The 26,755-nt window shown below is 37.5% G+C and overlaps 1 protein-coding gene across 2 annotated transcripts in view; it reads left to right on the top strand.

Moving 5' to 3' along the window:
• The window catches only part of SESN1 (sestrin 1), an 82,045-nt gene extending 56,788 nt beyond the window's left edge, over positions 1-25,257 (top strand). The window contains exons 1-10 of one of the 2 annotated variants that reach the window (XM_084890542.1): positions 1,221-1,448; positions 10,514-10,579; positions 11,330-11,530; positions 12,072-12,254; positions 14,609-14,851; positions 17,383-17,530; positions 19,622-19,734; positions 21,772-21,962; positions 23,152-23,296; positions 24,093-25,257. In XM_084890542.1, coding sequence (XP_084746668.1) covers positions 1,347-1,448; positions 10,514-10,579; positions 11,330-11,530; positions 12,072-12,254; positions 14,609-14,851; positions 17,383-17,530; positions 19,622-19,734; positions 21,772-21,962; positions 23,152-23,296; positions 24,093-24,179 — 1,479 coding nt within the window. In that variant the 5' untranslated portion in view covers positions 1,221-1,346 and the 3' untranslated portion in view covers positions 24,180-25,257. Of the gene's footprint in view, positions 1-1,220; positions 1,449-10,513; positions 10,580-11,329; positions 11,531-12,071; positions 12,255-14,608; positions 14,852-17,382; positions 17,531-19,621; positions 19,735-21,771; positions 21,963-23,151; positions 23,297-24,092 lie in introns of those variants that run through there. The other variant, XM_084890541.1, reaches the window with a different exon arrangement.
• The last annotated feature ends 1,498 nt before the right edge of the window (positions 25,258-26,755 follow it).

Raw genomic sequence — 26,755 nt, 5'->3', positions numbered from 1 at the left:
AGCTTCTATAGCCTTTTCTTCTATGCTATCAGCCCAAAGTTGCTTTTCTTGACCAGTAAAAATATTTTGGGTGCTTTAACAATTTATAAAAGTAGTGTATGAAAACAAACATCTTATTTATCTGGAAAGATAAAAAGTAACCATTCTTAATCTGCTACTTTTAAAATATGACAGTTTGAGCAAAAGGAGTAATTTATAATTATCTGAGACATTGTAATTTCACTTCTAAGATTGAAACTTATTTTCATTTTTAAGTTCTGGTTCTGTGCCTGCCAGAATTTATTGATTTTTAAATTCCATTTGTTTCCTTCTGTCAGATGTTCCAACTTTATTTTTAACCTGAACATGTAAGCTTTTGAAAACCATAGGGCAAAAATGTAAAAAGAGTTCTAATTTAGTTGATTTTTAAAAGTTAATGGAGTCATGTAAGGAAATAGTATTGACACAATATTTGAGAGATTTGTGTTCTGGATCCAATAATGTCAGGTTTTTGTGTTCCTTTATTTTCTTTAAAATTTCATCAGATTTTCAGAAATTCTTTAGAATCCAAGGCACTTATGAGGGAACATTAGACATTTTAAAGCCTTTGAATTTACTTGAAAATTTAGGGATCTGCTAATCTTATCTGTATAGGAGTGATATTTATAGTTTCTACAATATATAGCTTACCAAAAATCAGTTTACATTGAATATAGGCAGGCCATGGTCCCGTACTTCTTCCTGAGTTCTGTGGCCCATTCTGCGTTGTTTGGGCATTATTGGAAGGGAAGAGGGAAATTTCAGTGGTTTATAAAATGTAAAAGGAACCTGATTCCTCATCTTGGTGTGAGGGTCCGTCGATCATAGAGGCGGGGTGCTGTCTGGCCCTGGGAGGGTGGAGGGAGGGCAGGCTCTCGGCTGCTGGTAGTGGGGGCAGGGGCACGTTCGCCTTTCCCTGAAGCCCCGAGGGCTGCAGGGCTCGTGCTGCAGTGCACGCTCACCTCCCAACCGACTGGAGTTCCGGACCTGACAATGAGCCGCTCTGGGGAGCTGGGCCCCAGGAGGCTGTTTTCCGCCCGGTTGGTCAGCTTCAGAACCGCCCGCCAATGCCCGCCCCTCCGCGCCGGGAGGGCGGGGCTCCAGGGCGCCGAGGGCCCGATTGGTGCTCGCGGCCTCCGGCGGCGGAGTGACAGCGGGGCTGGGGGTGTGGCTTGTTTCTGGCCCCGCCCCGCCCGGCCGCTCTACCCCCGCAGTCAGCGCTGACTGAGGTGCTGCAGCCCGAAGCCCAGCGGCCTGCCTCCCACCGGCGCTCCCCCTCCGAGCCGCCCAGGCCACTCGGGACCGCCGCCTCTCGTCTCCACGCCGACATGCGCCTGGCCACCGCCGCGAACGAGGCGTACACGGCCTCGCTGGCCGTCTCGGAGCTGCTCGGCTGCAAGCAGTGCGGCGGCGGCCGCGGCCAGGACGAGGTACTCGGGCGAGGGGCCGGTCAGGCGGGCGGGCGGCCCGGCCAGATACCTGGCTGCAGGGTGGTGTGTGGCCTCCCCTCGGTCTCCCCCCAACAGCCTCAGAGAACGCGCCCCTGGGAGGGCGCCCCAACAACCGCCCTGCGCGGCCGCCGGGGCATCCGGGGCTGTCCTCGTCCCCTTGGGTGAAGGGGCGGGCTGGGATGGAGGGGACACGCTCTCCACGCTGGTCCCTAGGCAGAACCTGCCGGGCTGGGAGAGACACCTGCCCGGTCGTTTAAATGGAAGTCTCCGAAACATAAATAACATTGCTTCTGTGCAAGTCTCCACAAGTCAGAAACCGAACAAAGCTCTAGTCTCACGGTGGAACAGCCTGTGGATTTTTCCCCCAGGCGTCCTGTCAAACCAGATTTTCCCCTGACCCCTCACTCCCGTTGCCTACTATTTAAAAAGAGAAAGACAATGGGGAAAAAAAAATACATTTGAGTCAGTTAAAAAATGTTGCCTAGAGTAGGTATATTCTGCCAGCTCCATAACGTTTATTCTTATTACCATCCTTTTGTGCCTGAATTGGCCTTCAGAAAGAACCAATTGTAACATTTTGTATTTTTCCTAAGTGGTTGCAAAGAGGGCACCATTTGAGAGTTACTAATATAACTTTACAACATTTGAAAGAAAGGCTTTGATTCCTAAATAACAATAAGTAAAATAGTCACTAAAGTTTGCATTGAAATCAGATTGCTGTATATTGCCTTACTTTAAGAAATCTAAATGCAGAGTAATTTATCTGCAGCTTTGCCCACTAAAATTACTGTTTTAATATTCATAGTATTTTAAATGGAATATATAATACATTATGAGAATACTTGAATATTCACATAAATTTAAATGAAGACATTTTCTCTTGGAAGGTTGTATAACAGCAAATTCTTTTTCTAGATTTTAACACTCATGGATATATAATATGCTCCTTGTTTACAATTAATGCAACAACCTAAAAATCACACACACACAAAACAACAAAAACTCTTATAACTTGCTTTGGAAACTTTACCAAAGGGAAAACACTGTGAAGGTGCTCAAATAGCATTTATAGTTTTTGTTTGGAGGCCATACAGATAGTTTCTCATTTTGAGAAATGAACCCCAATAATTGTGCTTGAATAGATCTGTTATTTCTGGCTATATTTGTGAGGCAGAATCCTGGTTCTTACCCAAATCTAGACTCCCTAAATATAGCCATGTGAATTGAAAGATAGAGAGATACATTTTTAGCTTGCACATTGATTATCCATGGTATTGTGCCTATGGGATTGTGTTTGGGAAACCAGGAAGCTTTGTATAGTTAGTTGTATTTCATTTTTAACACAACCAACATGTGAAAATATAAATTAGGAAGCACACTTTATAGGAAAATGATTTACTTTGCAAAATAACACAACTCTTTCAAATAGCAAGCTTCCATAGTGCTTTTATATGAAAGGCTTCCAGGAATGAAACTTCTAACTATAGTATACTAGAGGCCCGGTGCACCAAATTTGTGCATTTGGGGGGGGGGGGGGGTTGTCCCTCATCCTGGCTTGCACCCTCTCCAACCTGGGACCCCTCGGGAGATGTCCGACTGCCAATTTAGGCCCCACAAGATGGGGCCTAAACCGGCAGTCGGACATCCCTCTTGCAATCTGGGACTGCTAACTCCTAACCACTTGCCTGCCTACCAGTTTGATTGTTGCCTAAATGTTCACCTGCCAGCCTCATGGCCCCCAAATGCCCTCCCCTGATGGCCTGATTGCCCCTAACCACCTCTGCCTTGGCCCCCACCATTGTGGCTTTGTCTGAAAAGAAGTTGGATGGTAGGAAGATGTCTGGTCTCCTGGTCTAATTAGCATATTACCCTTTTATTAGTATAGATAGGGCACACCTAGGAACCTAAGTCAGCCTTACAAACCCAGTACTTTGAAGTCAGTGGTTGTTTATTTTTCTAAAATCTCTCTATATAAGCCTAAGTGACTAAACGACCAGTCATTTGACACGCACTGACCACCAGGGGGTAGATGCTCAACACAGGAGCTGCCCCCTGGTGGTCAGTGCACTTCCGCAGCCAAGCTCCCACAGTCCCTCCACTCAGCCGGCCAGCCCTGATCCACCCCAATCGCCAGCTAGGCTGAGGGATCCCACCCATGCATGTATTCATGCACCGGGCCTCTAGTATCCTATATAATAGCCTAATATGCTAAGTGTCCAATTGTCTGATTGCCATTCAACCATTCAAAATGTAATATGCTAACGATATGCTAAGGTCACTCAGCCGCTTGCTATGACATGCACTGACTACCAGTGGACAGACACTCCAACTGATAGGTTAGCTAGCTGCTGGGGTCCAGCTGATCAGGACTGAATGAGACGGACTGAGCACACTATGGAGCCTTCCCATGGTCCTTCCCCGCCTGGCCATCCTCCCACGTTCCTCCCCAGCCCCAATCATGCACCAGTGGGATCTCTCGGCCTAGCCTGTGCCCACTGAGGGATACCCCACCCACTCCTAATCCCCGAGTGCAGGAATTTTGTGCACTGGGCCTCTAGTAGTTCATAAGTGACCAGACTCTAGAAAATGAGGTTCCTTGAACTTTACATATTTCTAAATTTTCTAGTAGAGTAAATGACAATTTTAAAAGAAACACTAGCATATTTTGTTATAATAGGAATATTTCTTTATAACACTTTTAGATTTCTTTATTTCTATTTAAATTTATTTGATTTTTATTGATTTCAGAGAGGGAGAGGAGGAAGAGTTAGAAACATCAATGATGAGAGAGAATCACTGATTGGCTGTCTCCTACATGCCCCCTCCTGGGGACTGAGCCCACAACCTGGGCATGTGCCCTTGATGGGAATCCAGGAAGCTCTATCCACTGAGCCAAACCAGATAGGGCACTATGTAAAATTTTTGAATGCCAAAATGCAAGCACCCAGCTCTAGACAAAGATTCCCCTTAAGAAGGGGGAGTGGGGTGGAACTTTCACTTTTACACAATATATCTTTGCCTTGTTGAAATGCCTTAAAAAGCACAAACTCCAATTAATGTCAAATGTTGTGGTTATTAGTATTAAAGCATCTGTACAGTTTTAAGATGTACCAAGTGCAGTGTGAAAAATATGATTCAAATGATATGAGTATTCTAAGTTTTTAAGTAGTATTACAAGTAGATAGATGCCATAAGCCAACAAATGCTTTCATTTTGCATTTGTGACAAATTCATTCTTTCAGTTGATATTTACATAGATTCATAAAAGTATCTTAATAGGTTTTTAAAAATCTCATTAGAATAATACTTTCATACAGTGATACATTACATAGTTTTTCTGTGATACTATCAACATTTGCTAAGAATTTTCATACTGTGAAAGTTACTGTGTTAAAAGTAGACACTAATGATACTATGTCAGAGATTTACAGCAATGTTGTAATGGTGAAAACTTGCTATCTCTTCTAAAGATGCTGAGTAGGAGAATTGTTGAAGGGAGGACTGTTAGTTCCCTTGTTAGTTTTCCCAGCCACACCTTTACCAAGAGCCAATGATGTTTATGCTGTGATTAGCATCTACATCTATCTGTTTTTCAACAAGGCTACTTTCCCTTGGCAATTTTGCTTCCTAGAATCTAGATTGGACAAAATTTTTATAAAGTCTATAATTCAGTTTCTTAGATGAAGTAACCTTTAAGAAGTTATGAAAGGCACTTAGTTTGGGTATGATTACCCTATTGAAAACCTGCAGTGCCTTTTTTGGATCAATTCCTGCCAGAAAATAGGGTATTAACTAATTTGTCATGTAACTAAGAAAAATCAGTGTTTCAAAAGTAAATTTTCCAGAAAATTGAAACTTTCAACCTTTCAGAGACCCAAAATACTATTATATAATAACTAGAGGCCCGGTGCATGAAAATTCATGCCCTGGAGAGGGGCGGTCTCTCAGCCCATCCTGCCCCCTCTCACAGTAGGGAGCCCTCAGGGACATGAGGCGACCTGGTGATCAGGGGAAGGTGACGCCCCATCACACCTTTGCTGTGCCTCTGTCAGCAGTGCAAGCCTCAGCTGGCCCTGGTTACCTGAGCCTTGGGTGGCCCTGGGCAGCTGGGCAGCTGCCATCAGAGGCTTGTCTGCACCTCAGGCTGGCCCTGGGAGGCTGAGAGGACTGGGTGCCGCCATTTTGTGATTGTGAGCACCGCCATCTTTGAGGGTAGGGCAGTCAATTAGCATATTCCCTCCTTATTGGGTGTGGTTGTGGCCATCTTTGCGATGGCGTTAGGATCAATTAGCACATTACCTCTTTGTTAGATAGGATCGTGGTATCTAAAAGAACCTTTTAAGTTATCAAAAATTCATAATGAGGCTCAATCAACACTACCTCTAACCTGACTTCCTGGCTGTTTTCAGGATAATTATTATCTGTTTACTTTTCCCAGAAGTTAGATCTCAATTTGTGTGCAAGGGAAGGCTAGAGAGAATCAGTGATCTGCTTCCCACCAGTATCTGGACCAGGATAAATTGGGATGCAATCTCATGGCTCATCAGGAGGATCCCAGGTCAACCCTTTTTATAGAAAGGGTCATACCATGTTCTTGTGTCCTTCTCAGGTACCTACTCACTTAACTAAGAGAGAAAACAAAGGACATCTTTTGAGTCCTGCCTCTAAATATTGGGAAAATAATTTATGTGAGATCTAGAATAGTAGTAATTGTATTTCTCAATCTTGATATTGACCCATTCTGTTGGGGAAAGACTTTTTAAAAATCTGTCCATCTCTTCTCCTTTCCCTTATCTTTTTTTTTTTTTTTTCCACTTCCTCTCTTCCCCCCTACCATTTCCCTACTGCTTTTACAGAATGTCACAAACATCTCATAATTTCTTCAGCTTAGTAGAAAATTGACCCTCATAGCCCAAGGGTGAGCTCGGTAAAATTCTGTTTTACTTAGAACTAACCTTAGGTAAAACAATTAAATTGTATTCTTGAATGTCAGAGACTTCTTTTCATTTTTATTTTTTCAGTTTTTTTTTTTTTTTTTCTGTTCTTTCCCCTCTTTTCTTTTTAGATTCATCTTTTTGTCAAACTGGTGCCTCATCAAGGAATGGAATTGATCTTAACACTAAGAGATTATTAGCATAATGAATTTATTATCCGTTCCCAAAAATGTTGGCTTTTCTTAACATCATGTTTTAAAATGCATAAAATAATTTTATTTCCTAAAGAACGGGGAGGAAGGGTTTGGCCAATGAAGGCAAGGAAGAGGGGAGACGGTGATACCAATATGGCCTCTAAATTCTCACAGCTGTACTGATGGACTTACAGAGACTTGAAAATTACACAGGACTGTTGGCAAAGACCCTTGCCATAACTATAGGAAAAATATTCTGTTTCTGAAACATCAGTAGTGACTTTCTTAGAACTGGAAAACTATTGTTTTTATAATATTTTGGTATATAGACTATACATTTGGTATACAAATAAAACCAAAATAATATTCAACCTTTTTGTTTGCGGCCCATGTGCTATCAACCTGGTCTCATTAAAAAACTGTATTTATCACCTACAATATCCTGCTAATGTATTTGTAGAATAAAGTCCTAGAAGTAGAGTTGCTAAGTTTTTCCTCCTCTCCTTACAAAGAGGAGCATCTCAATAATAAAAGGTTAATATGCAAATTGACCGAATGGTAGAACGGCTGGTTGCTATGATGAGCATTGACCACCAGGGGGCAGATGCTCAATGCAGGAGGCTCATGGCTGGCAAGTGCACTGGCAGTGCTAAGGATGTCCAACTGCCAGCTTAAGTTGGGGAGTGGGTAGGCCTAAGCCAGTAGTTGAACATCCCCTGAGTGCTCGTGTGCTGCAAGAGGGTGCAGGCCAGGCTGAGGGACCCCTCCCCATGAGAGCATGAAATTTGTGTACTGGGCCTCTAGTAAATATATATTTTGCTTTTTTGTCCCACATTCTATACCTTGGAGATCTTTTAAAGCCAACCCATGTGGAACTGCCTCATTTGTAGGCTGCATGTTATTTTAGTCCAGTGATTTTTCAACTGGTGTGCCACAATTTTAAAACATGCAATAACTGACTATTTAGTCAGAGGACTGACCTCTTTTTCCCTTAGATTGTCAAATAAAAAATGACAACAGCCAATACAATAGTCATCTAGTGTGAATGAATCAAAATTATACCTATTTTTTTTGTCAAATTGGCAAAATATATATTTTTTGGTGTGCTGCAGAATTTTAGTAATTTATGTATTCAATGAAATGAAAAGGGTTAAAAATCACTGTTCTTGTATATGTGAAACAGCCCTCTGTTGATGAGCACTTAGGTTTTTTATATCTTATACTTTTAGAACAGTGTTATAGTTATTATCTTTTTACATACTATATAACATTTCACATATGTAACCTTGATGTTTAGGATGGAATTGTTGATTCAGAAGGTATCTGACTGTTTCATTTTGATCATTATTACAAATTGCCCTTTCAGAAGTTGTAATAATTTATACTCATTATATATTTCTTGATCATTTTTTTTCTCATACTTCAAAACACTCTCATCAGAATGTATAAGCAATGAATGATATTTATCTACCCCCTCTCCATAGCCTGTTATCAAATATTTTTATTTTCTTTCAAACTTTTAGATTTTAAACAATCTTTTAGGTGAAAAATTGTATGAGTGTAGTTAAGTTGCAGTTGTTTTATTGTGAAGGATCTTTTTAGCCATTTGTATTTCCTTTTATCTTAATTGTCTGTGTTCTTTGTTCATTTTTCTATTAGGTTATTGGAGTTTCCTTAATGATTTGTAGGAGTCTTTATAGAGTAAAGAAATTTAGTCTTTTGATATATGAATTGTAAATATATTTCCCAGTTTTCTGTTGGCTTTTGACTTTGTATGCTTATTTTTCCCATGTGGAAGTATTCTTATCACATTTATCAATCCTATGATTTATGACTTGGATTTTGTGGCATTCTTAAGCCTGCTCCATTTCATGTGTTTGTTATACTACTGCAATGGTTTTTAGTTTATTTTATTATATGTAACTCATTTACTATGGAGTAAAGTATGATTTAAGGCTCCAACTTCATTTGGAGTTGTCCCAAGATCATTTGTTGAATAATCTCCCACATTTGATATGTCACCTTTTTATATACTAAAGTCCCAAGAATAATGTCTCATTATAAAATGAATAATAAACCATTGAAATTGATATTTTCTTAAAATGCACTTTGTTTAAATAAGATAGTAAATATATACAAAGGGGTAAATATTGATTTTAGCCTTAAAGTTTTACCCAATATATTATTTTTTGAACTGTAACTATATTAGAGATTCGGCAGTTAAGGCTAATGAGTCCTTTTTTTATATATATGCCTGCATTTATATCAAGATGATATATTGAATAGCAGAAATGTGGGAGGTTTTTTTTTTTTTGCATTTATTATGGGATATTAAAATCAAGACGCATACATAGTCAGACCAATGAATTGGGTGCCTCCTCTAATGAAGTGTATGGTGCTTAGAACATTACTATCTTCAGTATAAGTGTAGAATAATCTAATTAAGAAATCACTGACCTCCAATATAAGATTATTTGGATTATATATGCTAGAGATTCATTTGGCAAATGTAGCCTACTTTGAATCTGAATCCTGAGTTCTAATAAAGATTATCTTTAATTTTGTTCTGCCTACTGATTTTTTATAGAGAGGAAGGGAGAGGGATAGAGAGTTAGAAATATCAATGAGAGAGAAACATCAATCAGCTGCCTCCTGCACATTCTCTACTGGGGATGTGCCCACAGCCAAGGTACATGCCCTTGACCTGAATCGAACCTGGGACCCTTCAGTCCGCAGGCTGATGTTCTATTCACTGAGCCAAACCGGTCAGGGCTGCCTGCTTAATTTTTAAAACTTCATTCTGCTCAAAAGGTTTTCATTCACTTGGACCAGATTTCTTGAATTGCTGCCACATGTCCTCCTCTAACCCTCCCGCCCCTTTTTTCTTTAAAAGGAAAGCATCTGGTTTATATCATGAAGGACTTTTTGAAGCAGTATTGATAGAAATGCTATTTGTATGTAATTTTGTATGTAATGTAATTTGTACCTAAGCAAGGGTTAATCTTTAGTTGTTAAAATGCTAAGAAGTTTTTGTTAGAGACCAGATTGATGAGCCTTAAAAAAATAATAAGGTTGAATTATTTTTATTTGGTTTCTATAAACACACTGTATTGGGGGGCGGGGGAATGGAAGCCTTAACAGTAAATTTTTAGTTTCTGTTAATCACACTTCATTATAACATAAGGTATAGAATTCTGAATTCCAGGTACAGGATTCTAGATTCACTTTATCAAAAAGCAAAAAAACCCCCACCAAAACATTTATTTCTCAATTACTTGAGCTTGCCTAAAATATAAGCAAGGTTGATGGCAGATAAAAAACTTAATTTAAGGCTCACAAATAAAATTAATTTCTCTAAAATTGCTTTTATTCAACCATAGAGAAAACATGTCCTGCATTACTTTCTCTTTTGTAGATTTAAATAACTTTATTTTTCACAATATTTCTGCCCTTATTGTAAACCATTACTGTAGATGTAATAATAATACTTCTTTTAGTTTAAGACATCTAGGTAGGGGTTACTGCTTTTTCATTTCCTGAAAAGATGCACGAGAATTGATATTTTGGTTGGTTGTATTTTAGATGTACAAACACATTGGTCTTATTTTGTATCACTGACAATCCACAGGGTTGGCTGCTATGTACTGAACTTTCTGTTCTAGACATTTTGCCAAGTACTTTATGCAAAACTCTGGTTTAAGTGAAACAGGTTTCATTGTTTTTAGTCAGAGTCATATTGTAAGCTGTTGTCAGCTATGTGATGCAAACAGAAGGGTTGGTATGTATATATGACCATGAAAGCAAACCACCAAAACAAGCCTGTCTCTGTTCAACTGGTTGTTTTTCCCCTTTCCTGTAGCTTCAGTTCATGCTGTTTACTGCTGGAGGCCTGAGATGGTGTAATTTTCTTTTCTAGGAACTTGGAATTAGAATTCCTCGACCACTGGAACACGGACCAAGCAGATTTATCCCAGAAAAAGAGGTATGTTGTTTGTGAAAGTACATAGTGAACTGTGTGCTTTTAAGGAAAAACTTCCATGACCTACATCTTGGTATCTGAACAGTTGTTATTATTAGTCAACAACATGTTTTACGCAAAGTTGACACAATTAATCATGCTTTGTCAGTGAGTCTGTGGGATTAGAAAGCTGTTGTAGTCATGTTGATTTCTAGTATTTCTAACACCCATATTTAATCAAGGAAAGGCAAGACTTGTTTTGACCAATGATAATCCATCTGATTATATTTAGATATTATTTAGGCATGTCCAGAGCTGAGTTACTTGGTCTTGACCATCTCCACAGGTTGGTACCAGTGCTCGATTGGATCTTTAATTTTAAGTATGTAATTACTCCTAGGCTTTGTTTACAGATGTTTGCTATTAGTCAGTTTTGATTCTCCTTAAATTGAGTGAGAGTAGGCATTGTTATAAGGAAAAGCTTTAGTACTGTTTGCAAGCTTTGCAAGTTTGATAATCTAAATATGCTTCTGTATCTGGATTCGGAATAGGTCTGCAAGCAGGCTTTCTGGATGGCCTTTAATGTTCATTCCCTTCTATATAATATGTGACTGTTCTTCTGTCTGCTGCCAGTTGAGTTAAATTTGTAACCCCTCTCTTCTCTTAAGCCAAATTTAATCTGCTTCTAGATGATACTTAGAATGCAGTGCTTGCATATTTTCTTTAACACCAATTTACAATTTATGTTATTCTGGTTTTCTCTCTTTTATACAGATTCTTCAGGTGGGGAGTGAAGACGCACAAATGCATACTTTATTTGCAGATTCTTTTGCTGCTTTGGGTCGTTTGGATAACATTACTTTAGTGATGGTTTTTCACCCACAGTATTTGGAAAGTTTCTTAAAAACTCAACACTATCTACTGCAAATGGACGGGCCATTACCCCTGCATTACCGGCACTACATTGGAATAATGGTTTGTGAACATTCAATGAAAAATTCTGCCTGCTTTATTAATCTTTTTAAGAAATGGTTAATACTTTAAACATAGGGATAAATACATATATTGTGACTTCTTATTGGCTTCCTGTTAGGTAGAGTCTGTTTTTCCTCTTTCCAAATAAGTATGCTCTCAAGTATAACAAGAAGAAACATGTATTTACATACTTTTAAGAATAAACTAAAATATGTTTCACTAATATAAATAGTTCACACTGATATAAGTGGTGCTAATTAAAGTTTCTTCTTAATCTGAATTTTAAAAGTTGGTATGTAAGTGAAGTTTCTAATGTTCAAATAGTTTTATCAGATATTTTTTGTTCTTGGAATATTTCTGAGGTGCTCTCTATGGTATATGAATTTTTAAAAACTTTATATGAAAGCTTCATTCTGTAGTTTAGGAAAATTTGAAATACACTAACCAAAAAATTTAATTAGCTGTTTTGAACATTATAAAAAAAAGGATTTGTAGTTCAAGATTTTATTATAGTTAGAATAATCTTTTGTTTTCTGTTAAGGCTGCAGCAAGACATCAGTGCTCCTACTTAGTGAACCTCCATGTAAATGATTTCCTTCATGTTGGTGGGGACTCCAAGTGGCTTAATGGCTTAGAGAATGCTCCTCAAAAACTACAAAATTTGGGAGAACTTAACAAATTGCTAGCCCATAGACCTTGGCTTATTACTAAAGAACACATTGAGGTAAGTAGTAAAGTAATATATCTAGGGGCCATTAAAAATTTTTAATTGAACTTAATTGGGGTCACGTTGATTAATTATACAGGTTTCAGGTATATATCATTTGTATATTGTATTGTGTGTTTACCACAAAAAAAATATTTTTTTCAATAGACTCTTTTTAGGTTTTAGGTTTATAGAAAAGTGTCAGACTTCCCAAATTTTATCTCCTCAAACTTCCCGGAATACACATACCTTCTATTATTAACATCTAGGATTATTAGTATGGTGCATTTTATGTAATTGATGAATCAGTATTGATATAAACTTAACTATATTTACATTTGGGTTCATTCTTTGAGTTGTATAATTTTATGGGTTTTGACAAATGCATAATGTCATGTATCCACCATTATAATTTCATACAGAATAATTTCACTGCTCTAAAAGTCCCCTGTTCAATTTCTCCTTCCCCCTAAACTCCTGCAACCACTGATCTTTTTACTGTTGCCTTTTCCAGAATGTCATGTAGTTGGAATCATACGGTACTGTATGTAGCCTTTTCGGACTAGCTTCTTTTATTTATCAGTGTGTACTTAAGGTTCCTACTTGCCTTTAAATGGCTTTATAGCTCTTTAAAAAAAAAAAAAAAAAAGAATAGTTTATTGATTTTAGAGAGAAAGAAACATTGATGATCAGCTGCCTCCTGCATAGACCCTTTTGGGGAATCAAGCCCACAACCCAGGCATAAGACCTCTTGGTGCACAGACAGTGCTCAACCAACTGAACCACACTGGCCAGGGCACTCATTTTTATTGCTGAAAAATGGTCCTGTGTATGGGTGTACCACCATTTATCCATTCACCTATTGAAGGACATCTTGATTACTTCCAGTTTGGGGCAATTGTGAATAAAGCTGCTATAAACATTCGTGTGAAGGGTGTTTTTTGTTTTTTTTTTGTTTTTGTTTTTTTTAATATATTTTATTGATTTTGTACAGAGAGTTAGAAACATCGATGAGAGAGTCATCGATCAGCTGCCTCTTGCACACCCCCTACTGGGGATATGCCTGCAACCAAGGTACATGCCCTTGACCGGAATCGAACCCGGGACCCTTCAGTCCCCAAGCCGACTCTCTATCCATTGAGCCAAACCAGTCCCGGCAAGGGTTTTTGATGGACATAAGTTTTAAACTCAACTGGGTAATAATTTGAGTGATTGCTGGATTGGGATTGTATATTAAGCCTATGTTTAGCTTTGTGATAAACAGTCTTCCTTCCAAAGTGGCTGTACCAGTTTGCATTCCCACCAGCAGTTAATGAGCATTCTTACTGCTCTTCATCCTGGCCAGCATTTGGTGTTATCAGTGTTTTGGATTTTAGCCATTCTGATAACTGTGAAGTGGCATCTTGTTTTCTATCTTTTAAAAATACCATCTTAAACTACTTCCTTCTGCTTCTATTTATTAATAAAGATAATAGAATGGCTTAGTGTTGACCTATAAACCAAGAGATCATGGTTTGATTCCCCAACGGGGAATGCCTGTGTTGTGGGCTCGATCCCCAGAGTAGGGCATGCAGGAGACAGCCAATGATTCTCTCTCTCTTCCTCTCTGAAATCAATAAAAATATATAATAGAAGGAAAGTAGATTGGCATTCTCTAAAAATTTCTACTGCATGGTAGATACTTTTAAATATATGTTTTTGTAGAATATTTTAGATACTGTTACATAATTAACATCAAGAAGATACAAGCTTTGAATATAATTAATACGATACAAGCTTTGAATATAATTAATACAATATTGTTTAGTATAATAATAAAAAATTATACAAGATTATGGAGTAGGAGGGACACAGATTGTAAGACTCTGGAGAGTTATAGACTTTGATCATAATTTTTAAAATGTAATTTAGGAATATTCTGTCAAGTTGTACAAACCACTACCTTAAAAATTCCTTGAGGAGGCTGATAATAATCTAAACCAACAACAAACAAAAAGTATATTTTATACAGTAGTTTCCTTAAAAGACATAGATTATATTGGATTTGAAACTTTGAACAACCTAGTATCTGAAATAAGGCAACTGGTTTTAATATGCTTTTATTGCAAAATACATTCTATTATATTTTTAAATCAGGATTTCAGAAAATAAAAATGATAATGTATAATTATCATATTAAGCTCTATTGGTGAACACAGTTCATAAAAATTAGCAAATTCTGGGTCTACATGTCTCAAATGTAATTTTATGCAAAATTTTGTACACTGATTAATTCTGTTTTCAATGGATTAAATACCAAGATGAACTATATACTTTCATCAACACCATACTCCAATATTAAAATATTCTTTCCCCCTTTCCTCTTCCCCAAGCAACTTTTAAAAGCTGAAGAGCACAGCTGGTCCCTTGCAGAACTGGTTCATGCAGTAGTTCTACTCACACACTATCATTCTCTTGCCTCGTTCACATTTGGCTGTGGAATCAGTCCAGAAATTCATTGTGATGGTGGCCACACATTCAGACCTCCTTCTGTTAATAACTACTGCATCTGTGACATTACAAATGGCAATCACAGTGTGGAAGAGAATCAGGTCAACTCAGCAGGAAATGTTTCGGTAAGTCTCTTATCTTGTTATGTGATTATCATAAGACTAATTTCTAATTTCAATAATTGCTGTTTGTTTGGTTTTTGTTTTGTTTTCCATTGGGTCTCTATATCTGTTCATTCAGCAAGTATTTATTGACTGTCTCCAAATACCCAGCATTAGTCCAGTACTAAGGGATATACAAGTTTATAAGACCATTTAGGAAGTTATGTTTGAGTAATTTTAGGATTAGGGGCCACCAGCATGTGCCCCATCAGAGCCAACTAGTACTGAAGAGCTATTGTAGTGAGAGGAGGTTGAGAATAGTGCTACATGGTGATAGTGACTTCCTAATGCCAATCACATCCTTTTCTTCCCTGCTGGACAAAAGACACAGGCTGGCTTCTGATTTAAATGAAATGTCTCTAAAGAGATAACAGGTCTAGAATAGCACTTGGTATTTTTCAGGTGCTAAATTACATACAGTGAGATCAGCACATGAAGGAAAATCATTTTCCCAAGGTTGATCAGCATGCTTTGCTGACAAAGCCTAAGACTACCATTGTCATCCTCTCTGGACTAGTTGGGTTCACATTATAGATCTGTATAAGACCAGTGATAATTTATCAAAGCTTAGAAGTTAAGAGATGGTCTAAGGGAGAGTATATCAGTTGCTAGGATGCTTGGAAATTGTATTATTGCTCTTGCCTACTTTTTTAAAAATCATATATGAGCATTATGGGAGAGAAGCAGGTCAGCCATGAAAATCTGCTCTGGATCACCTCCTCCACGCCCCACCCTCCCACCCCCAGTAAACCAGCTGCTTAATTGGGTAGGACAAATATTACATAGGAAAGTAGGCAAAAAGAATAAGAATGGTTATGCAAAATGGGTATTTGATAATGGTTATGCAAAATGGGTATTTGATAAAGTACGAGGCTAAAGAAAAGTATTTGATTGTTTTTAGTGATCCTTCTATTAAAAACATAGTGAAATATTAGAAAAGTTTTCTGTAGTAGATAAGCTTCCTATTTTCAGGTGTTGAGTTGGCTTTTAGAAGATTTATAGGCCAGACTTGCTGGACTTGACAGTAATTTGATATAACTTACAAACCAAAAATAATTTCCTCATATAATATCAACATGTTAATATTAAAATATATTGTTTCTTATCTCTATTTTAGAGGAAAATGGATAAACAAATTAACATAATAAAGGGGTAATGTGAGTTGATAGAGACCTTAATTAAAAACACACCCACACACACACACCAAAAAAAACACATCTTGGGTCTTTCTCTTAAGCAACACAATCCCTTTTCAGTTTTTTAAATTTTTGTTTGGCTACTAATCCTGTCTCTGGAATAATTATGGAGAGATATAAATCAGAAGAATCATCAATACATCATAGGAACACTTTCCATCATGATAATTATGAGAGAAAGTACTTAGTTCAGGAATGGTACTTTGTTGTAACTGTTGGAATCATAAGAAAATAAGTACCCCCAAAAAAGTATATAGTATTTTTCTCTTAACATAGACTTAACCTGACAGTCATTCTGCAACAAATATTTCTTGAATACTATATGCCAGGCACTATGCTGAAAATATACTAATAAATTAAACAGACAGGCCTCCTTCCCTCATAAAGGTTTGGTCTTAAGGAAGCAGGCATTAAACCATTATCATGCAATAACCATTACAAACTGATTCACTCTCTGAAGGAAAGAGCAGAGTGCTATTTGAGAATAAGGAGAGAAGCATGTAACCTGACACCTGAAGGACCAATGGGTGTAAGCCAGAAGAGAGGGGGAAGAACATTCGTGGCCAAAGGAGTTTATAAAGGGGAAACACTGATTTTACATTTGAACACTGAGATTTAAATGTTAAGGTTTCTTACTATGTTTTATAAGGTATAAATTCCACAGATTGGATCCAGCTTTCATAGTAAGGGTGTAGCAGGGTATAGAAGTATAAATTGTTAGGCTGGTTTAAGACCATTTGGCCATTCCTCTAGTATCAGACCTGTCATTACAAACATGCCCCTGCTGTAGTCATCCCAGCAAGTGACAGCTGCCAGCCCCATTTGCAGAGATCAGGTGGACAACTCCAGCCCTATAAAGGACATGTTTCATTCTTACCAGTAATTGGTAAATTGGAAAGATAGGGCTGATTATTGTAATTTAGAGATGATAAAACATGTTGACAATATGCAAAACCACTTATACTTTTTGTTTAAACTGATAGAGTAAATAAAAATTAACTTTTAAAATATCCATTTCTGTCTTAAATTGACAAGTAGGTTTTAAAAAATTAAAATTTAATCTTAACAGTGATGACATTGATAATTTTCTAAGGTAAAAAAAACACATTAGAATGTATTCTTAAAGTAATTTTTCTCTTATAGTTTAAAATCTGCATATCTCTGTAACAGACCAAAACCAATTTTCGATTTACTTAGATGTACTAAAATTATAAGATTTATTTTTCCTATATTCTGTTAAAATTCAAAAATTTCATCCTCTGACTAGTGTAAGAAACATTAATTGTATTTTCTCTTCAGATAAGTGATTCCTTCTTTGAGGTCGAAGCCCTCATGGAAAAGATGAGGCAATTACAGGAATGTCGAGATGAAGAAGAGGCAAGTCAGGAAGAGATGGCCTCACGTTTTGAAATAGAAAAAAGAGAGAGCATGTTTGTCTTCTCTTCAGGTAAAAACAACTGTGACATGCTGATTAAATTTCTATAGCTTACAAAAGAGAGCCCAACTTTTTTTGAGAGAGAATATTTAAGTTGTTAAACATCAATCCAAACATGTCTTTTCTTTTAGAGACTATTGCATAGTTATTCCTGCTTATAAATAAAGAAAAGGAAGTTATAGTGAAAAGAGCACTAGACTAGGTGGAAGGACATTTGAAAAAATTAATTTATATACAGGCATACCTCAGAGATACTGAGAGTTTAGTTCCAGACCACCACAATAAAGTGTCACAATAACGTGAATCACAGTATTTTTGCTGGTGAAGGGTCTTGCCCTCAATTTGTAAGAAAATTCATGATCTGTGAAGTATAAAAAATGAAGTATGCCTGTAAGCTTGTTTTTCCTTGAGGAAAAGTTTTGTTTCTAGTTACTTGAAACTATAATCTCATCAAGTCTTAAAGATAGTTCAGAAAGGTTTAGAACAGTACATGAAACATTGTAAAAATGATCACACATACTTCTTTTCTTCATTTACCATTTTAAAACCTTTGTGCTATTAGAGAAATAATCCTCCTATATGATAAAAGCCTAGTATTCTAAGTGTCCGACCAGTCATTTGACTAGTCACTATGATGTGCACTGACCACCAGGGGATAGACGCTCCAACCAGTAGGTTAGCTTATTGCTGGGGTCTGGCCGATCTGGACTGGGTGAGACTGGCACTGCATGCCCTGGAGACCTCCTGTGGTCCCTCCCTGGCCCCTATCGTGCACTACGCAGGCCAGGCCAAGGGACCCCACTGGTACACAAGTCCATGCATTGGGCTGCTAGTATTATATATTATAGGACATTAATAGTAAAAAAAAAATAGTACCAGTGCCAAAGTTTAGAACAAGCTGATTTGTTATTACCAAAAAGATTATCCAAAAGGATATTCATACTTTGAATACATACTTTTAAGTAGAACCAAGTATCTATAAACTGGAGATGGAGGGAGAATGAGCCTGGATAAAAGTATAAATAATTCAACCATGAGTATTTTTTTAATAACAGACTAGTGATCCGGTGTGTGAAATTGTGCAGCCCTGCCGCCCCACCTTGACGCCCTAACCTCTCCATCCAGAGCACCAGTGTGCCTGGCCCCACTTCCAACCCCTCCAGCCTTCTCTGGTTACTTCAAGCCCCGCCCTCGGTCGCATGAATTGCCTTAGGCTGATCCCGCCTCCTCTGGGTGCCTCCCCTCTTTCGCCCCATCATGGCTCTGGAAGAGAGCGAGAGAGAGCATGGAAGCCTCATACTTGCTGCAGAGTTTCAAGCACCACTTCCTGGCAGTGTGCACACTGCACTCCTTCCCCTGTCAGGTGGGCAGCCGGCGAACTGAGTGGGTGGCAAAGGACTGGTGAGAGGGCCGCTATGGGCTCTCACCCCCACCCCCACCCTCCCGCCATGGGATGGTCCTGCCTCCTCCAGGCATCTCCCCGCTTCTGCCCTGTCTCCACCCCACACCACACCTGCAGCCTCCTGTTGAATAGTCATTACTTGTGAGTGTGTCACAACTATTAGCATATTAGCTCTTTATTACATAAATACAGACAGTCCTCGGGTTATGTTGAACTCAACATACGTTGTTTCGTGGTTACATCGCCATCTCCCATTTGTTTATAAAAAAAAGTTCCGTCATTTCAACGTATGTACATATGAGCTTTATGTTTTTTATTATTTACCAAAAGTAAAGGTCAGGAATTGTTTTCTTTTAAATTTTTCTAATTGTTCAACCAGTCATTTCATTACTTCATTACTACTGTGTATGTGCTCCATGTGAATGGCATAGGTGCTTATGTGTGTTCCAACTTACGGTGAAAATCACGCCGTAGGAATGGATCTCCAGCGTAACCAGAGGACCTACTGTATGCTTTTAATATATTCCACTTACTGGCAAGTGAGCTACTTCTCTTTATAGTCTTAAGACTATTTTAGTTGATATTGGTTACTCAGGGCCCAAGAAAAGGTTATCAAACTATTTTTACTTGTTGGTAAAATGAATTTTAACTAGCATCCTATTTTTTTTTAAAGTTTTCAGTAGTTTTTGTAATTATTTCAGATGATGATGAAGTTACACCAGCAAGAGATATATCTCGTCACTTTGAGGATACTAGCTATGGCTATAAGGATTTCTCTAGACATGGGATGCATGTTCCAACATTTCGAGTCCAGGTAAAATTGCAACGTATTTTATACACATACTAATATTAATACATAATAACTCAATTTTACTTAAAGAGCCACGTGGATTTGAGAAGTATAAAATGTTGCAGAATAACTTTCCTAAGGCAGTTCCCTTAGATATATTTATTCTACTGTTAAAGGTGTGTATATTATTAAAGTTCATAAACCAGTGGCTCAGAATTCAAAACACATTCACCCATAAAACAAAATTACAGTGGTGGTTATATTCCTAGATGCTGCATAAAAACTCAAAGTTCTAATATAACTAAACAATAACAGTTATATTTAAATGTAGCTAGCATTGGTTTTTCTCCCCCTTCCTACTGAACCTCAATTTAAAATGAGGTTATTTCTGCCCTGATAAGCACCAATCCGGAATGACAAGAGAAACATCCTCAGCATATCAAGCATTATATGTAGGTGGAGGGAAAGGGATGAGAAAGTCAGAGGTGAAAGATGTATTTAAATACAGATACCAAAGAAAATAAAACATGACAATTACAGTATCCCAAATCCCTTTAAAATATGAACTGAATGTTATTTGAGGCAATGACAATTTTTGAGGATTTTATATTTAAACTTTGGGGGGATTCACATAAATAAAAATTCCAAAATTACTTAACAGCTATCTCTCAGTGAATAAAGTTAGTGATGTTGGGAATAGAATTATTGTTGATGGGCCCATTTTTTTTACCTCCCAAATAATTAACTTTGAAATACACAGTAAATTTCCCCAGTGCCCTTCTGTCCATGGAAACATAAGGAACTGGTGGTCCTCCAGGGTACCAGCCTTTCTCTTTTTTTGTTTTGCAGGAGGCACTGTGCTAAATGTTTTGCAAGCATATGTTAGAAGCAACAGTAGCTGTATCCCCTAGTACCAGAATAAAAGTTGACAATCATCAGTTAGCAAATATTTACCTATTCTGTGCTTTAGTTTTATAAGACTACTTCTAGCCCATCAGTAGAAATTACTGTATTTAAAAGGTATTTTAAAATAATGTATAAATATTTAATTTAGGTAAATATTTAATTCAGGTGAGTTGATATTCCAAACTTTTCCATATTTTGAGGGACCTGTGTTAAGTAATAACTAGTTTGCCAGGATTATGAAAATGCTTGAGAACTATAAGATTTCATTTCTTTGCTCAAGGAACTAAGATTATTTAAGGGAATAAAAATAGACACAAGGAAGTTATAGTGTTTCTACTTGATAGTGAAATTGTATCATGAAATAGAATTAAAGCAATGAGGAGGACTGGACATTTTGTGGAGGGAGATTAGGAATTGAGATGATTGAATGGTCCAAAAGCATGGGCATTATATGCAGAGGACAGTAATTGAGCAATTATTGAGCTTAGGTTAAGGGATATAGTGAGTGAGGAAGACAGAGAAACTGGCAGGGTGAGCTTTAAACAAAGGGTTCCTACTTCAGACTAGTGGGAAATTGATCAGGCTTGTAGGTTTTGACCAGAGTAATTTCATGGTATCAAAGAGGTGTTTTGGGAAAATAAATATGGAAACAGCATAGAAGTGGGGGCTTTAAGTTTTGTTTGAGGTAGGAAGCAGGGAAATTTAATGTGGAAAATCTAACTAGAAGACCCAGTAACTAGAAGACCCAGTAAACAGGTCTGAGTCAAAAGATGAAGCAGGAGGAAAAGGAATGAATGATGGATATTTCAAAATAAAACTTGAGGACCATTTGGATAGGTGCAGTGATGGAAGAGGAGATAGAGGGCTCCTCCGATGCTGAGAGAGGAGACAGAGAAAGCTGACAACATTGGCCTATGTGTAAGAGGAAGAGAGTACACTGGTTTTTAAACTGACTGAATAATAAATATAACCTTTAGTATGTTGTAGCATCGAAATTGAAAATATCTGGCTGGAGTGAAGCTGAGAGCTAGGGATGTACTGGAATGGCAGTGGATTCCAACTAACAATAACCTTACCACACTGCCGATTGCTAGACATAGGATAATACTTGGCCACATTTTAATTATTCACTTTTATTCTATTCTCTGTATTTAGGACTATTGCTGGGAAGACCATGGTTATTCTTTGGTAAATCGCCTTTATCCAGATGTGGGACAGTTGATTGATGAAAAATTTCACATTGCTTACAATCTTACTTACAATACAATGGCAATGCACAAAGATGTTGATACCTCAATGCTCAGACGGGCTATTTGGAACTATATTCACTGCATGTTTGGAATAAGGTTAGTCTGTTTTCTTATGTTTACAAAGAGGTATTTTCCATTGGACTAAATTATTCAGGTACTTGGAACACATGCACACAGACACACAAGCTCAAAACAATCCCTTCTCCAGTAGCTTATTTTTATGCTTATATTTCAGAGAACCAATTTATAACAGCTTGGTTTGTTTCCTCTTTCTTAACTAGGCAGGAGGGAGAATTAGGGACATTGACAAGATGCTTCCAGGGAAAAGGAGGGAGGGCAGGTATTATCTATTTCCCGATACACTTACATTTCTACCTTCTTGGAACTTAGTACCCTCATAGTAGTACCCCTCTGGCTATTCTCAAGCTCCTTCAAAAGCTACTCCCTACTCCCATGGTACATCAAAGTGTGAAGTGTTCATGTCCTGACTCTTAGGTATTCAGCCACATTATTATGTTATGTTATACAGAGAGTGCAGCTATTAATACTGCTTTCTGACATATGCACACAAACTCTGTGCAACAGCACTTTGATTGTTTTAGCTATTAACTTTAACTTCCTTAATGGGTAGGACGAGCTTTGTAAGAATTTTCTCCCTTTTCCACTGAAAAACAAACAGGAAATTTTAGTCCTTGGGTGTTCTAGAAATCATCACTTAGTGGGGTAGAGCATACACTACAGCCTTTGACAATCTTGGTTTAAATCAGAACAGTGTCTCCTAAGTGCAGTAGACACTGTGAGGCCGTATATAGACCATCTTTCCTCTGGACTACATCCCGTTTCCCCCCCCCCCCCCTTTTTTTTATCATATAACCCCAGGATCTTGGGAACATGAGAAAAAGAATTCTACAATAATTATTTTATTTACACAAGTGAATTACAATTTATATATCATGTAATAGTACCAATAACAAATATTGTGTGATTAATTTCAGCAATATTCATAAACTGTTTCTAGAATTTGTACCTTAGTATGGTTGCTTATTCATAATTGTAAATATATACTGTTGTTCAGGCACTGGCAAATTTTTTGTTCCTCTCCCTAACTTCTGTTTCTTATCCATTTCTACTCACTAATCCACTCCCATTTAAACATTGTAAAGTTTTTATTTGGGGGGACAGCTGCCTACACAAAGAGGGGAAAAGAATGTAGCATTTATTAGTGGTTTCTGTACTTTTCTAAGAAGAAAATATCTTATATAATTCTCACTTTGTCTTTTAATAGATATGATGACTATGACTATGGTGAAATTAACCAGCTGTTGGATCGTAGCTTTAAAGTTTATATCAAAACCATTGTTTGCACTCCTGAAAAGGTTACCAAAAGAATGTATGATAGCTTCTGGAGGCAGTTCAAGCACTCCGAGAAGGTATGCCTCTGCTGTGTATTATTTACTCTAACTTAGTGGTTCTTATTCTCCTTCACCTAATCTAAAGCATCTCAAATCTTTCCATCACCTCTACCAACCCAGAAAACATTCCAGCACAGCTGCCTCACATACCACTTGGGAGAGAACCTCCTGGTACGGAGTGAAAAAATAAAGACAGGTGATCTGGCCCATCTTGAAATGTTGTCATGGATGTCACTACTTAGGAGAAGACTATTGTATAAGAGCTCTTTACAAAATTTTTTGTTAGAAATATCTGGTCTAGTCTTTGATTCATCTTTAGATAGACTTTATTGAATGATGATTTGACTAGGGAAATTGACATTTTAATAAAGCACTGTCTAGATTTTCTGAAATATAGAAGAGATGTGATCAAACATAAATAAAAGCACAAAACAACTACCCAAAAAGAGCATCAGCTTTTGTTTAAAATACTGATATTCTGGCCCAACCGGTTTGGCTTAGTGGTTGAGCATGGACCTATGAACCAGGTGGTCATGGCACTTGCCAGAATTGTAGCCTTGATCCCCAGAAGGGGGTGTGCAGAAGGCAATTGATCAATGATTTTCTCTCATTGATGTTTCTATCTCACTCTCTTCCTCTCTGAAATAAAAATATTTTTTAATAAAACTTAATATTCTGGTCAGTAAACCCAAGACTTCTAAGTTATTCAGTGGGACACAGAAAATGTACTTGATTTTTGGTATTTATTAGACATACTGAGAAACTAATTGTGAATGATTATAACCTTACCTTAAATGTTATGTTTTATATGCAGGTTCATGTTAATCTGCTTCTTATAGAAGCTAGGATGCAAGCCGAACTCCTTTACGCTCTGAGAGCCATTACGCGCTATATGACCTGATGCCTTCCCTTCACTCAGGATGATGGAGTAACCAGCAGAGATAGTCTACGGGGGAAGGCTCTAACCCAGGACCAATGGTGGATAAAAGAATTCAGAAATACATTGTGCCACGATTCCTTTAGTTTCTGCTATTTTACTGTGGAAATACCACTGTTGGCACGAGCAGTGAATGCTTGGCAGCTTCAAGTTTAGAGCTGTGAAGAAGAGTTGCCATTCACAGTGTTTTGCTTTTTGAAGTACAAGATGCTGTATAACTGTTTTAATACAGCAAATAGTAACTCTCCAAATTCTGTTGCTTTTATGTTTTAAATAAGATAACAAGAATTGGAGCATGCAAAGAATGGGACTTGGAAAATGACATAAGCCTTTTTACACAAAGAATTTTAGATCTTGGTGCTGCTATTCCTGCTGGTGGAATGAATAGAGTGGCTGTTCCAGTTAAGCTATTAGTAATAAAGTGAACACTGCTACTATCTGAGCCTACATACATAATTTTTGTGGTTTCAAATTAAACTTGCATAGTATGTATTAATTTTGTTGCATCTAAAGCATAGAATTATTACTCATAGCTCAGCAAAGACTGTTTTGATAACAGTACAATTCTTTCATTATAGTTTTTTTTAATTCAGTTATTGGATGACATTAATTACACTGTCATTCTTAAAGATTTCCTTCAAAAAGCAATCTTAAATGTAAATGAAAAAGAAAAGCTAGCTATCTCTTGATATGCTGTTTCTAAAGATCCTCTGACACTGGAGGGCAGCTATCTTGTGCAGTGTTTTTGTTGCCCGCCCGGGAGTTGTGGGCAATGTGGCGATAGTCTGCTGCACAGCCCAGGTGCATTCTGCTCCTGCCCACCTCATTGACCCCACTTTAAAGATGTACACTCCGTAAATAATAAAGCTGGAAAACATTTTCAGTCAGGTTATCAAACTTGATTTACAAAAATGCTGTTTGTGTGAAATGCAAACAGGTTTGAAAAAAATGTGTTGAGTACTTTGTATTCTGGAAGCCTGAACTGCTTTTGAAGTCTGTCAGTATTATTGGTATTTTTCAATAAAGAATAACTTTTCTCCAATTTTATTTGCTGTCTTAATCTCTTTAAAAAGTCATGACTTCATACTTAGTAACAATTCTGAGTTTCATTTGCTTTTATTAGCCAGGGTAGATTCACACTTAAATAATGTTGTATCAGATGAGAGACTGCTATTAAATGGCAAACTCAGTTATTTTGTAGAATTCAAAGAAAAGTGGACCTTCAGAATCTTAGGTAAGACTTTTTTATCTTGGAAATGGCTGGTATGGTCTCATGCCTTGAACTTGTGAACTGAGATATTTTAGAGTTCAAATAGAATTATTAAAAATTATTAGGAACAAGGACTTATTAGGGAGTAACTATATAACAAAAAAAATGGCAAACAACTAGAAATAGTTCTAAGTTTAATCAACACTGTTGAGCTCAGTCTATTGCCTACAAATATATGAGTGTGGGGGTAGGAAGATACAATTTTGAATAGAAGTGATACCTGCCTTCAAGGATATATACCCTAGGACCGTGGTTGCCAAACTGTACTCATAGGCCACGTGTGGCTCTTCCACAAAATACCACAGCCTGGGAAAGTCTATTTTGAAGAAGTGGTGTTAGAAGAAGTTTAAAAAATTTGACTCTCAAAAGAAATTTCAATCATTGTACTGTTGTTATTTGGCTCTGTTGACTGAGTTTGCTGACCACTGCCCTAGGAAGAAGACAAGATTATCCCTAATTAAATAGAAGTTGGTTATTCACCATATATAAGTCCATTTATGGTTCCTTTACAGGAATGTATATATATATATGGTCCTACCCATTGAATTTCCCTTTGCCCTCTTCTGTCTGCTGCTCATCATAGTAATGCAGGTGAAACTAACAAGTGCACTAGATATAGTTAAATTTTTACTCATTCTGCTTTGTCTTAAAAATACAGAGATTGTGATCACAAAATCAACTGAATGCATTATCTAAGTTTATAATCACTTATAAACCACAGTCAGAATAAAAATTTTAATGAGTAAAATAGTATGTTTATACCTAAAGTAATAAAGGCGTGTATGTGACACAAAATTATTTCAATGCCTCCCGTTTAACAGGTGCTTCCTCTTACTTACACAGAATGTTTTCTTTAAACACTGGATTTCTAATGTTACTATAATCTAATAGTTTCCAAAATAATTAAGGGAAGGTGAAATAGAATACTTTATGGGCTATCAAAACCCTCACCCCACAAGAGGAAAATTTTTTCTTAAATAATCCTGAAAATATTTCTGGTTGATGTTTCCAGGATTTTGTTATTTAAATCAGGTTTTTGGAGTAAAATTTGGGGAACTTTTTTATTAAGCCAAACTTAATTCAGTCTCTCTCATAAGAATGAGATTAGGCCTGGCTGGCATGGCTCAGTGGTTGAACCATGAGGATATGGTTCGATGCCAGTGGGTGGGGGGCATGCAGGATGCAGCTAATCAGTGATTCTATCTTATCATTGACTAGAGGCCCAATGCACAAAATTCATGCAAGGGGCTTGGCCCCGTCCACTAATCAT

Source organism: Pipistrellus hanaki (assembly GCF_964339955.1).
Source record: "Pipistrellus hanaki genome assembly, chromosome: 7".
Lineage (NCBI taxonomy): Eukaryota > Metazoa > Chordata > Mammalia > Chiroptera > Vespertilionidae > Pipistrellus > Pipistrellus hanaki.
The sequence above is the reverse complement of the archived record's forward strand: the minus strand, read 5'-3'. Positions and strand labels throughout refer to the sequence as shown.